Here is a 13,348-nt window from a genome sequence, read left to right as displayed (position 1 = left end):
GAAAAACTTTGGGATGGAGTGAAGGTAAATATGAGTCTCATAATTCTTTGCTAATTCAGGCAACAAGAAATTGATTTAACTCTACTGAGATTTTTGCTTTATTTTATTACAGAATCTGGTGAATTTAAAGGAACTTGACCTCAGATTGTCACGTAGCTTGAAAGAGCTGCCAGATTTATCAAAAGCCACAAATATTGAAGTACTGAACCTCGAGTGTTGTTACAGATTAACCAGGTTACCTTCATCCTTCGCCAACAATACAAAACTGTTATATCTAAACGTAAACTTTTGCCAGGAGCTTCTAAGAATACCAGAGCTTCCTCTTTCACTGCAAACTCTATATGCTAGAAACTGCAGATCATTGAAGACTGTATTCTTCCATTCTACGGCAGTTGAACAAACAAAGGAAAACAGAAAGAAGGTTTCGTTCGACCATTGCATGAACATGGATAAACCTTCCCTAGAGGCTATTGGGTTGAATGCACGAATCAACGTTATGAAATTTGCAAACCAACACCTATGTGCGCCAAAGCAAGATGATTTTCAAAATTACAACGATTATGAAAAGAATTATGATTCTTATCAAGCCTTTTACTGCTATCCAGGAAGCAGATTTCCAGAATGGTTGGAGTACAAGCAGTCAGCAAAGTATTCTGTAATTATAAATCTCTCTTCTGCTCCACCTTCCCCCGTATATGGCTTCATTTGGTGCTTCGTACTCGTTGGAGAAGTTAATGCTCATGAATTTGACATCGTTATAAGTGATTGTGAGGGTAAAGGTATAACTGACAGAGTTAGAATGAAACTAAACCATCAGTATCGGTTAGTTGGACCGCATAGAGTGGTTGTGATGTACGACCAAAGATGTTCCGACTTCCTAAACAACATAGCCACCGGTCTGACAAGGTTTAAAATCATGGTTGCATGGCAGGTAAAAGAAAGTGGCAGATCTTTAAGTCTGCCGAAACCGTTTAATACATTACTTGGATTCGGGGTGAGCATAATAAGAACATCGACATATAGCAGTTTCGTGCAACAAATCAAAGAGGCAAGGTGATATGGAGAGGCTAGGCTGAATGAAAGGCACGTGTGTGGTAAGCTCTTTGACCTGATACCCTTCTACTCTCTGTAATTTGTGGACCCCTTCTTCTGAACCTTTTCCTCTTTTGCTAGGTGGCTGATACTGATTGCTGTCCATTATGATGTTGCGTGCAGTTGCTCATCTTCCCCTACATGCATTTGCCAATGCAAGTGGACCACACCACCTCCATCTAATTTAATAATTTTCTGTAATTTATAAATAAAATTAATGAGTAGTATTACTTGTACAACTTAATTCAATAAACTGCATGTTCAAATCAACTGATATTTCTAAACAACTTTTTAGTGAGAGTACCATGAAATCCTTCAATTTTGAGCCCCCAGATAAATCTTTAGCCAGTTTTCTGAAAAAGGAATTATCATACGTTTCCCAAAAGAAAAAAGTGCTACTTGGATAATGTCCCGCATGAGAAAGAGAGATGTTGACATTTTCTGTTGGTGAAACAATTATGGGAAATAATTCTCTCATTTATTCATTCATATTTTCCTTCTCAGTTGAGGTACATTTATATAAGCAATATTAACAGCTTATACTTACAAATAGGAAACAACTTAAAAATAGAAAAATTTTAAATATTTAAAACTTATTCTTAACTAAGTGTAACAATAATTTAAATTCAAATTTTATCTTCAACACTCCCCTCATGGCGCATGAATATCACTCATGTCCAACGTGTTAATGACTTCTACAAACACCCTTTCACGTCTAACATCATAGCCAAGAATTACCTTCATACACAACATTAGTTTGAGGAGAGGGGATAGTCCAATACAAAGAGGGGTGTTTGGTGGAGAAAGATTGTTGGTTCATTTCGAAGAGGCAAGTTTTATCGGGTAGAATGTGCTGAGAGCTACATCCCAAATTTGATGGGCAGATTCAAGGCGAATAAACCGCTGCATCATGGAGTCGAAACTAACATTTTTAAATTCAATCTCTCCCATCACTTGTTCCGATGTGAATCCAAAGTAATCACTTTGTGATTTCGATCAAGAATACCAAATACAGAAGCTGCAACACTTTTTTATTGGGTTTTCTGTCCATCTTCAACAAACCATCCTCCCACAATGAGCCAAGGTCAAGATAATGAAATAGAGAAGAGGAATGCCAACGGCACATCCACAAGGAAACAGCAAGTCAAAGAAAAAGAATAATTGAAGAACACAAGATTAAGCAAGAGAAGATTCTAAGAAAAAAAAAATTCAAGATCAAAAGATTCAATAACAAGAAAGCCAAGAAGAAAAATTCAAGAACAAGAGTAGATGGAGAAGAAATTAAAAAAAAAAAAGATTCACGTAAAAAAAACTTCAAGAAAGAGATGATTCAAGTAAAAGAATTAAAATAATATAAGAGAAAGAGTTCAAGAAGATGATTGATTAAATATTGAAGAAGAAAAGATTCAAGAAAATGAATTCAAAAAGTTGCTCCAAAAAGGAAAGATTCAAGAAGAATTCAAGAAGAAAAAATCCAATAAAAAATTCAAGAAAAAAGAAGAGATTTTTAGGAGCTGTCGATGGCCATGGCCACCCGCAGACAGCAAAGACAAAGTAGTACCATGTTGAAACAATTATTGAAGATAATTTACTCCTTCATTTATTCATTTATATTTTACTTCTCAGGTACATTTATACAAGCAATATTAACTGTTTATACTTAAAAATTGAAAACAACTTAAAAATAAAAAACAACTTTAAATATTTAAAACTTATTCCGAACTAACTGCAACAATACTTTAAATTCAAATTCTATCTTCAACGTCTGGTATAGGACCACTAGGGTGGAAATTTTGGTCATTCAATTCACAAAACTAATAGCATGCTGCGTGCAACCTTTATCTACTTGATTTAGTTGAAACTAAACTATAACATGAAGAAAANGTTAGGTTGAGCACAAACCGTANACCCTATAGAATAAGACTTAAGAGCACAAAATCTAATATAAGCTTATAAACAGTACAAACTCTTAAGTTGACTCCTCTTCAAATCCAAAAATATGTTTTCGTATCAGCCCATAATTATGAAAAAAGGTTCATACGAAGGCCTTAAAAAGTGTCATGCCAAGAGGTCCCGTTTATTGCTCGCTATGTCTTTACCAAACCTACAAAAAAAAATTCATGTTTAGACAGGATAAATCAAAGATTAACAATTTATAGATATAAAGAAGGCATAATAAGACAGAAATGATTAAATACCATATTCATATGCAGGTAGAAAACATCACGATTAAACAAAGTACGGTATGAATTGTTGAATTATCAAAAAGAGAAGGTGGTAGGAGAAACACTGCTATACTAAGCACCCTATAAACATATACACATATCAACCAGTTAAATTTTTTCTCAAATAGGGGATATAAATATTATAAAGAAAAAAAGTATCTGATCAGGAATAAAAATATCATAAAGTAAAACAGAATTGTTTGTCATGAAACTAAAATCTGCCAAACTCTGATTATATAAATTCAATTCTGTCATTGTACTCAATCAAGAACATTCCGATTCAACTTACAATTGTTCTAGGCACAATGAACATGTTCCACAATAACCATTCAACATAAATATTAATTGATTGAGGCAAATTCTTATGGCATAGACATTGAACTATATTTCTTCTCAAGAAAGGCATCCAGATTGATACCACTGTTATTGCCAGATTGATCAGCAGCATTCTTAGGACATACACGTGCTAAAGAAAGGCAATACAATTTATCCACTTAATCATTGAATCTCATTGGCCTATTTAAGATGATGATGTGCAAATACGACTTTTAACTTAGAAGGCATGCAGAACACAAATCTGCCGAGAGATATGATCACAACTCAAAGCATAAGGGTTGAAAACAAAATCCTATCATATCACGACCCAAACATATATAATAATAATAATAATATTTAAAACATACAAATATCTTATAAACTATTTAATATTGAATGATACATTGTTTAATAGATTGAGTATATTATCATTATGAAAATAAATGTCAAATAATACTAATGTATTTTAACTTGTGCAGAGCAACCAATAAGTTTCACGGGGCAAATGTTTATAAAAATTAAGGTCATCTAAACCAATTTTAAGCTACTTTAATGAAAATATAAAACAGTTAGAATCGCTCTAAAAAATGAGCAGATGACATCGGTGGAGATAGGTCATCTTATGATTCCAAGCGTTGAAAGCATTAACTATTCTGCAGGGCAAGGCCACTAATAACAGCGATTAAACAAAAATAAAGTGAAATTCCCTGAGTTAATTTATAATCAATGATAACTTTAAATGCATTCAGCCTCCTCCCCTTTATTTTTTCATTACCAATATGCTTGTTCATATGTTTACAGTTTCTCTTCGGGCATGACATATTTTATTTTTACAATCGTGATCTTGATAGCTGCTGTTTTCTTGTATTTAGTGTTTAAGCTCTGCGAGAAAGGTAGCTTAATGATAAATAGTTACCAAATTTGCTTTTGACTGGCATTATGAGGATCCCATTCCTAGATTTTTGTCCTCTTTTGGGACACCATTGCCTCATCTCAGTTTTTCAAAGTCATGTTCTGAACCTTGACTTTTTAGAGTTTGTTTGTAAGTTAACTTCAATGAAAGAAGATCAAAAGTACCAGCTAGCAACTTTTTCAAAGCGTTAATTAGTCACCCCATGGATATTGGTAGACATATCTTCAAACTGTTTGAAAATTTGGTAGCATTTATTCCATTCCCTAGAAATGCATTTTTTTTTCTGGTGTTAGTGTTTCCAAATAACATGAAAAAAGTCTTTGTTGAGACCAAGTCAAAGTTTCAAATTTTGCATGATGCCGTTAAATTCCATAAACTCTTATTCTCCCACCACAAAATTCCCAATAAGCTAATTGTCTAGTCACTGCCACTTTAAAGTGACAAATCAAACATTACAACCCTGGTTGAGGAAGGACTCAAAAGTATATGAATAACAAGGATTGAAGGTAACACCACTTTTCCCCAAGCATCAAAGCAAAAATTTAGACTAAAACATCTGAAAATACATGAAGAACAGATAAACAGACTGAGAGAGATGGATATATCACAGGCTTCCTCTCCCTACCTAGTAAGCATAAATAGTTTGGCCTTATCCTTGTCTCTCCGTTCCTTTAAAGCATTGAATTTTGGCCCTTTTGCTATCTACAACGTTCTTGTGTTGTTTATTACACGGTGTAATGCTGCTGGATTGTGTCAATGTCCAAACCTTTCAGCTTCACCACAGACTCAACATGTCCCTTTAGTGTGTGAAGCTCACGAAGCCTAAAAAGGATAGGTGAAAAAGAGAAATTTCATGTATTAGTTCCATGGCAAGTAATGAATCAATCGTGCTACGAAATGTGGTTGCTTACCTTGCAACTTCAGCTCTTCTCTTGGCCTGCTCAGCAATCTCAGACAGTTCTCTATAACTGCTCTTCTCATTGAAGATGCTAGAAGTTTCTGGTGGTTGAAGTCCATGAAGGGTCCTCTGAGCAAGAGCCCATTGAGCTTCCCTCTCCTCTTTACCATAGTCTTTCTTGGTGGTGAAGGCAGTCTGTCACCAACAATTTGAAACAATTATCAAATTTGAAACCTATGCATACAAACTTCACAGTCAAAGAATAAGCAAAAGTGAAAAAAACCATAAAGTACCTTGTTCTCTAGGAGATTCAACCAAGCTTTGCCACTCAAGATGTAGCGGATGGCGAACTTCATCAAGTCAAGGGGGACATAGAAGACAATGCTGTAGAGCCATATAACTCCTGCCCAACCCCACCCAACTCCTTTGATCCTTGCAAAGCCCCAGTTTGCATACACTGCTAGTAATGTAGCAATCTGCAAGACCATAAGCTCAAAACATTACTCCAACCTTCTCTCATAATTCTTATAATGAAACAATTAACACTCTTAAGTTGATCACCAATTCATATCCTAATTTGATCACATTTCAGTTCCATAAATCCAATTCTAGCAGATATGATGTAAGATCATCGTCCTTACCAGCTGAGCAATAACGAAAGCGCTCACTAGCAACATTCCAGGGCGTTCAATAAAGGACCAGCTGCGTGAACGGGTTACAAATATCAAAGCCTGGCTAACTATACTGACTTGTAGATACAAAGCAGCTGTCATTTCATCTGGACTGTCATGAATATGTCTAACTCCAAATTTATCCTTCAGTGACAACGAAGGGAGGGATAGTGTCAGACGTTTGAGCCAAAACAAGAACATTGAACTGCAATAAGGAAGCATGAAATGCAAATATTTCTTACAGGGAAGAAAGTAGTCTCTTTCATTGCCCAGAAGAATATAACAGTCATCAGCGCCAAGTAACCTCCAAGCACAATCCCAGTAGCAAATATTTCTTTCAGTTTCCAGCTATCAGGTAGGGGAGATGGTTTAACCCTGTCCTTTGAAATTGTCATGATTGTTCCTAATAGTTTGACAATACTGTTTTAGATCACGGTTCTCACTAATCATAAAATAAGGTATCAAGTATATTTCAGATAAATAAGAATTTTACCATCATTCAGGATAGCAATAATCAAAACCATAAAAGGGGAGAAGTCAAATTTCCAGATCAATGCAATGAACATGAAGCCAAACTGCATTGAGAAACGGAAAATCCAAACTGATCAATACCTATTATTTTGACGTAATGAATTACATATTTAATCACAGTAACACTCTCTACTTACCACTATACGGATTGTGATAGATACTGCATATATCTGAAATTAAAAGATAACGGTTCCGGGAGTTAGTTTTCAATACCGTAGCTGGAAAAAAGACTAGTCTAACAGGAAAGAAGTAACAAACCGTATAGTTCTTCATTCTTTGGAAAATAGCTCTGCTAGTTAAGACTGCACTTATAATAACACTCAATCCAGGTTCAGTCAAGACAATGTCAGAAGCACTTCTTGCAGCATCAGTGGCATCGGCAACAGCAATTCCAATATCAGCCTTCTTCAGTGCAGGAGCGTCATTAACACCATCGCCGGTCATTCCACAGATGTGCTTCCTCTCTTGCAACTTCTTCACGATTTCATATTTGTGCTCTGTAGTTCAGAAAACAGAATATAATAAGGATATGATGACCTATCCATTACACAATTCTAATGAACATGAGCAGAGGCAGAAGGGAACAATAAGAAGATAATAGTGAGCTGATACAAGAATACAAACCTGGAAAAACACCAGCAAATCCATCTGCCTTCTCAATCAGCTCTTCTACAGGGAGTGCGGCAATACTTGCATCCTTGTCTTGTCCAAGCAATGAAGCAGATGGATACATATTTGTTCCCATTCCAAGTCTCCTTCCTGTTTCCTTAGCTATGGCAAGTTGGTCACCTGAGGGGCAAAACAAAATTCATGATTTAAATTAAGGATGTCTGATAACAAATGTATTTTATTGCCAATATAATTTTCCTGCAGATAATGGAATGGTGGAGATTAGTTACCAGTAATCATCTTAACATTTACACCAAGGTTAAGAGCTCGGCGAATGGTTTCAGCACTGTCATGTCTTGGGGGATCAAACAGTGACAACAAACCAACAAACTGCCATGGACCACCAGAACTTTCTTTTGTTTTCTCAGGAACTTCCTGTACAAATATCAGTGAGTAAACATTGTCAAGGCTTTATTTTGGTGAAGGGAAATGAAGATATGCAAATATAAAATTTAAACATGAAGACTAGCTAGCTATAAAAACCTGTCTAGCAACAGCAAGTGAACGAAGCCCTCTTTCTGCAAACTTGTCAATGATAGCATGGACCTTCTTCTTAGCATCATCCCTGAGGTTACACAGGGACATAATCTGTTCACCAAAATAAATACATTAGCACCAATGGAGTAACTATAAGTCTCTCAAATTATGAACAAACTGATCAAGGTTACCTGCTCAGGAGCACCTTTGCTTGCCCTGTGCCAATTTCCATCCGCATCAATGTAAGTCAAAGCAGTTCTCTTGTCAACAGGGTTGAATGGTAGAAAGTGCACCTCTCTTATGCCAGCCCTTGCCTGCACAAGGCATACATATATATGTTCACACAATTCATGCCAGAATATTTCTATAATGAACTCAATGACAGTAAATAATGAAATTGAACAGATATTTAGAATGCATCTGTTTAAGATATTATCCAAAAACAAAATGCTAAAGAAATGGCTTCTGAAACTTCTTGTCATGTTTGGCTAAGCTTTTACCTCTTTAGGATCAGCCAGCATTCCAACAATGGCAGCATCTATGGCATCCTGGTTTTCAGTCCTGGCTGCTCTGGCAGCAAGAAGGATGACATGATCCTTGTCGACACCCTTGGCAAAGACCTCAACTAAGTTCTTGTCAACAGTGAGTTTGTTGAGGGTGAGTGTTCCTGTTTTGTCACTGCAAAGGACATCCATGCCTGCCATTTCTTCAATGGCAGTCATTCTCTTGGTGATGGCACCTTGCTGAGAGAGTTTGTGAGAACCAATGGCCATTGTCACAGACAACACAGTAGGCATAGCAATGGGGATACCTCCAATCAAGAGAACCAACAGGTTGTCAATTCCATCCCTGTACTTGCGGTGCTGAATTGGGTACATCACTATGATCTCAGCCAGCATACCAACCGCAATGGAACAGATGCAGAAGTTCCCAATTGCAGTAAGAACCTTCTGGAAATGTCCAACTTGGTTGGTGCTATCCACTAAGTGTGCTGCCTTTCCAAAGAATGTGTGCACACCAGTGGCAATCACAACGGCTTCAATCTCTCCTTGTTTACAAGTTGATCCAGAGAACACTTCTTGCCCTGGATGCTTAGTAACTGGAAGTGACTCCCCAGTCAGTGCTGCTTGATCAACCATAAGAGGATCACCCTCAAGAAGACGAGCATCAGCAGGAATAATGTCACCTAACTTGATGCTGATTATATCTCCCGGGACAAGAATTGCAGCTTCTTGCTCACTCCATTTACCATCTCTAAGAACCTGCAAAGGCGTCCACATGTCTATGAGACACGAAAACATCCACAACTCGAAAATGCAGAGAACAGACACAAATTTCAATTGTATATTACCTTTGTTTTAGGAGCAAGACCAGCCATAAGAGCAGCAGCAGCATTTCCAGCATTGTTTTCTTCAATGAAACTGATAGTGGAGTTGATCAGCAACAAACACACAATACCCACAAAATCTTGCCAATCCGGAGGCTTCCCTTCACCATTTGCAAGAGCAATTGCCATAATAGCTGCAGCCTCCATGACCCATGAAAGTGGATTCCACATGAACCCAAGAAATTTCAGAAACTTGCTTTCCTGTGTATCATTACATTTACAACTATTATCAATCAGACATTATACTCAATCACTGTATCTAAACATATTAAAGATAAAGAAAGAACCTTCTTTTCTTCTAGCTTGTTGGGTCCAAATATTTGAAGCCTGTTCTCTCCTTCCGTGGAGGACAAACCTTCCCTGGTACATTTCAATTGCTCAAACACTTCCTCAATCGGAATACGTTCCTATAAACACATTAACACAGTGTTGTTAGAACAAAATGAACTCCTTAATTAACAGATTAATATGTAACCAAGATTTTTCATCCATCAATTCAAGTTTTCCTTCATTTCCTTTCTTCGATTAGGGAGTATTCTTGCACGTAACTTAGATCTTCTGTACACATTTACATCTTACAGTAAATAGTAAATATTGTTGTTCATTTTATCATGAATCAATCGGATTCATATTTCCTTTCAATCTTTTTTTATGTTTCCAAAACTTGGTAACGTCACACATGCATACAAGTACAATCATACAGAGAAAACCATAATAATTAGACATGGGTGACGGTGGTAGCGTGAGACAGTTGGATTTCTCCACAATATTTTGATAAAAGAAAAATTGAATTTCAAATAACATATACACATTATCTCTACACTACAAAGACAAACAAAATTATTGTACTTTGTTCGAAATCTATCTTGTGCAGTCTGAGTTGAATTGAATATATCAGTGGTTAAAATAAATTAAATTTCTTGTTTTCAATTTTATCCCATGGAAATCTATTCAGAAAAAATGGAATCTTAATTTTGTATATAGTTTTATAGGATAATGGAGTTTCGTTATTTTTTATATACTATAAATTAACTTTGTCTTATTTTATCTTTTAAGAGTTATCTTCAAAATCACTTTTTTTTCTCTACTGTGTATCCAATTATAATCAAATCATGCCAAATGCTGCACATGCTTCAACAGGGACACAACAATATGAATATGAACCAGCTTCCTTTGACTACAAACTCAAAATCCTAATCCTAATCTTTAAAAAAATTATTAAATAAAGCCCCACTTCAGAACAACTTGCTCAGCCAAATAATAATAAAAAACCTAATGAAGCAAAAGTCTCAAAGATGTTACTTAAAAAACCCCAATAAACAAAAAAATATTAAAAACAAGTACTATAGAAAGCCACTTTTAAGTATTTAATGAAAATAACATTTTCTATTCCAAGCATAACTTTAACATGAAACTGTCAAATTAAATAATATAAGTGAGAAATTTTGAACAGTTGAAACGTGAAGTAAACTGAAAGAATCTGACAGTAATTATTCAGTCTCTTTAATATTTAATCAATGTTTTAAGACATAATTATTTCAGAAAAAAATAAATAAATATATTATGAGGAAAGTATTAAGTGTCAGAGTAGACAGTACAGCTATCTGTCCATGTGATTGGCTCCTGAAAACAGCTTTCCCTTCTTGCACAAGTTGGGGTCCGTTTGGTCTCTATTTAATTAAAAATCACTTTTTTCTTTCTTTATTCTATTATTATAGTAATAGACAACTAACAAGTTGAAACTCCATAATGAGGGCAAAATGGTCAACTCACAACCCAACCCATTCATGAATCCAAACAAAGCATGGACCCCCCACTGTCACAACCGTTGAATGTGAGACTTACTATGAAAACGGTTAATCCCAAGGGTCATGATCCACACAATATTTTTAAAAGGCCAAAGTACCACGGAAAAAGTACTTTAAATTCCTTCCCACCAAACAAGGCACAGACAGAGAGAGACACACATGATAGATGGGCTCATAATATAAATAACAAAACAATCAAAAAACCATTCTTTTTATTTTCGAAACCATATTAAATTGATCGAAATTATTCATTTTAGTGGATTATACAATTTTTTTTAAAGACCCTTTTTAAATTTTTTAGCTTTTAAATAATTTTAATAAATAAAGTGAGAATATATATATATATATATATATATATATATATATGAATCCTCTTTGTACACTAATATGAACACACATGAATTCATTTTCAATAGACGTGTTGAAGTCTATGTCTTATCTGTATCTCACATGTTTGGATCCGCAATTAAGGTATGACCAGGGAGAATTAACATTTTGGTCTACCACAAACAAAGGAAGTTTTCAACAAGGAAAGAAAAAACAAAATGAATATGTAACCCTCCCTCTCTTTCATGCATGTTTACTTTTGGCAAAAAAATAAAATAGATAAATACTACATGATTGTAATTAAGTGCTATAATTTTCCTTCAAAGTAACGGTTCAATTCAAGTATTCAAAAACTCTCTCCTTGCAGGTTACCTTCCCCAGAAATCCCCTCTGTTGACTTTTAACTTTCTCCCCTTGATTTTCTCAGCAATGAAACGTTAGGTCAGGAAAATCATATCATATATGCTGAAAAAATATAACTTTTTTTTTTTCTGAAACTGTCACTCAGACCAGTTATAAAGAAAAATGGACCCAAAGGTGAAAAGGATAAGTAGACAGATTTAAAAAAAATAAATTTCAGAATTCTAATATACAGACAAAGAGAGAAATACGTATTGTTCGGAAAGTAAAAATGTCTTTTTTAACTCTCCCATCTGAAATCCAAACATGCATGTTGTGATTCCATTCAAGAAATGAAAGCTAAATAACTACAAGTTTTTTTTTTCTGATATGGAAGCATTAAACTTTGAAGCCGACCAAAAACAAACATCTTGTTTCATTCATTCATGATGCCACACGCCACCCACCAAAGCAAACACAGAAAAGAAACAGTCTTTCTCTGATATTCTTTTACTGAACCCTCTAGACAGGAATTAATGAGAGAGAAAAACTGAGAGAAAAGCAAAGAGGTTGAAAGGGTGTGTGCATATATACCAGATCAACAGTTTCATTCCTGATCTCTTCGAGAGTGATGCTCCCTTTGTCCCCAGCCATGATGAGCCAAGAGAAAAAAGGCTGAAGGCCTTACAAGAAGATGCACTGCAAACCAGAAACAGGTTGAGAAAACCAGAAAGGGATGAAAAAGATCAAAGGGTGACTGAACAAGAACTCAGTGCCCCCAAGAAAGTGAATGAATGAAGGATGGCGAGACTCACATACCTCTTTATATATCCTCTTTCACAACATGAATGAGCCTCAAATCTCAATTAAGACTGCAAACAAATACAACCTCTCTCTCTCTCTCTCCTGTTTCCGGTGCCTTGTCGGTTCTTACTGCTGATGTTGCTGATTATGATGTTTTTTAGTTGAAAATTTGGAAATGCTGCTACTTTATTATTAAATTATGGTAGTTAAAAAATAAATAATGATGACATTTAATTTAACTTAAAATATTGAATAGAATAAAATAAATTATAAAGAGCAATTGCGCATGTTACCCAATTTGGGGGTCCCAACTATCTGTACTAGCCATGTTGAGGTGGCCTGCATCATGTTACACCTCAGTATCATATACTTTACTTGCCACATATGTTACAATTTCTTTTTTTTTTAATTTGTTTTATGAGAGAAGAAAATAAATGATGGAAAAAAAAAGTGAGATAAGATTATTGTTGATATGATTGGAAAAGATGCAGAAATTAGAGACTGCTATATGGTTGAAAATCCTTGCAGTTTTATCATGTCAGTCACCTTCTTCTTTCACATTTAAATGCTTCTCGAAAGCTGAATTTAAAATAGCATAAGATTTTTTTTTTCTATTCTTTATGAAAAAATTAACATTCTTTCTCAATTTTACCATTTCGGTGTCTTTAGTTTTAATTTAAATTTTAATGTTTGAAAAAGTAGTGATAATTGTAGCAACATTGTGTCACAATAAATTTATTTTCATAAATTTTAAAACATCTTTTCAATAGTATTTAGAAAGTAAAAAAATAAACATAACATTATAAAAAATTCGATGTCAAAAAAATATGTGTTTTCTTCTCCTCAATACTAAAGAATAATAATAAAAATTATAATTTCATAAACTACGAAG

At 34.9% G+C, this 13,348-nt stretch overlaps 2 protein-coding genes across 2 annotated transcripts; one reads left to right on the top strand and one right to left on the bottom strand.

Annotated features, from left to right (window-relative positions):
* The first annotated feature begins 8 nt into the window (after positions 1-8).
* On the top strand, positions 9-1,403 carry LOC106755207. The gene is made up of 3 exons (XM_014637322.2): positions 9-24; positions 113-1,094; positions 1,174-1,403. The coding sequence occupies exon 2, from the start codon at positions 440-442 to the stop codon at positions 1,055-1,057; it is 618 nt and encodes a 205-aa protein (XP_014492808.1). The 5' UTR covers positions 9-24; positions 113-439; the 3' UTR covers positions 1,058-1,094; positions 1,174-1,403.
* A 3,478-nt stretch (positions 1,404-4,881) lies between these two features.
* Positions 4,882-12,458, bottom strand: LOC106755200 (plasma membrane ATPase 4). Its single transcript, XM_014637313.2, has 16 exons — positions 12,247-12,458; positions 9,466-9,585; positions 9,143-9,379; positions 8,292-9,053; positions 7,983-8,105; positions 7,798-7,902; positions 7,545-7,689; positions 7,270-7,434; positions 6,904-7,142; positions 6,783-6,815; positions 6,608-6,689; positions 6,357-6,517; positions 6,085-6,258; positions 5,737-5,919; positions 5,457-5,638; positions 4,882-5,367 (listed from the first exon to the last, which is right to left on the bottom strand). The coding sequence occupies exons 1-16, from the start codon at positions 12,304-12,306 to the stop codon at positions 5,271-5,273; spliced, it is 2,868 nt and encodes a 955-aa protein (XP_014492799.1). The 5' UTR covers positions 12,307-12,458; the 3' UTR covers positions 4,882-5,270.
* Between the last annotated feature and the right edge of the window lie 890 nt (positions 12,459-13,348).

This window comes from Vigna radiata, unplaced genomic scaffold, assembly GCF_000741045.1.
Source record: "Vigna radiata var. radiata cultivar VC1973A unplaced genomic scaffold, Vradiata_ver6 scaffold_264, whole genome shotgun sequence".
Classification (NCBI taxonomy): Eukaryota; Viridiplantae; Streptophyta; class Magnoliopsida; order Fabales; family Fabaceae; genus Vigna; species Vigna radiata.
The sequence above is the reverse complement of the archived record's forward strand: the minus strand, read 5'-3'. Positions and strand labels throughout refer to the sequence as shown.

Coding starts and splice junctions, on each gene's coding strand:
- LOC106755207 (XM_014637322.2), top strand. CDS start 440: ATGAACATGGATAAACCTTCCCTAGAGGCTATTGGGTTGAATGCACGA.
- LOC106755200 (XM_014637313.2), bottom strand. CDS start 12,306: ATGGCTGGGGACAAAGGGAGCATCACTCTCGAAGAGATCAGGAATGAA. Junction 9,586..12,246: donor GGAATGAAACTGTTGATCTG/GTATATATGCAC, acceptor ATGTGTTTATAG/GAACGTATTCCGATTGAGGA. Junction 8,106..8,291: donor TGCTGGCTGATCCTAAAGAG/GTAAAAGCTTAG, acceptor TGCCTTGTGCAG/GCAAGGGCTGGCATAAGAGA.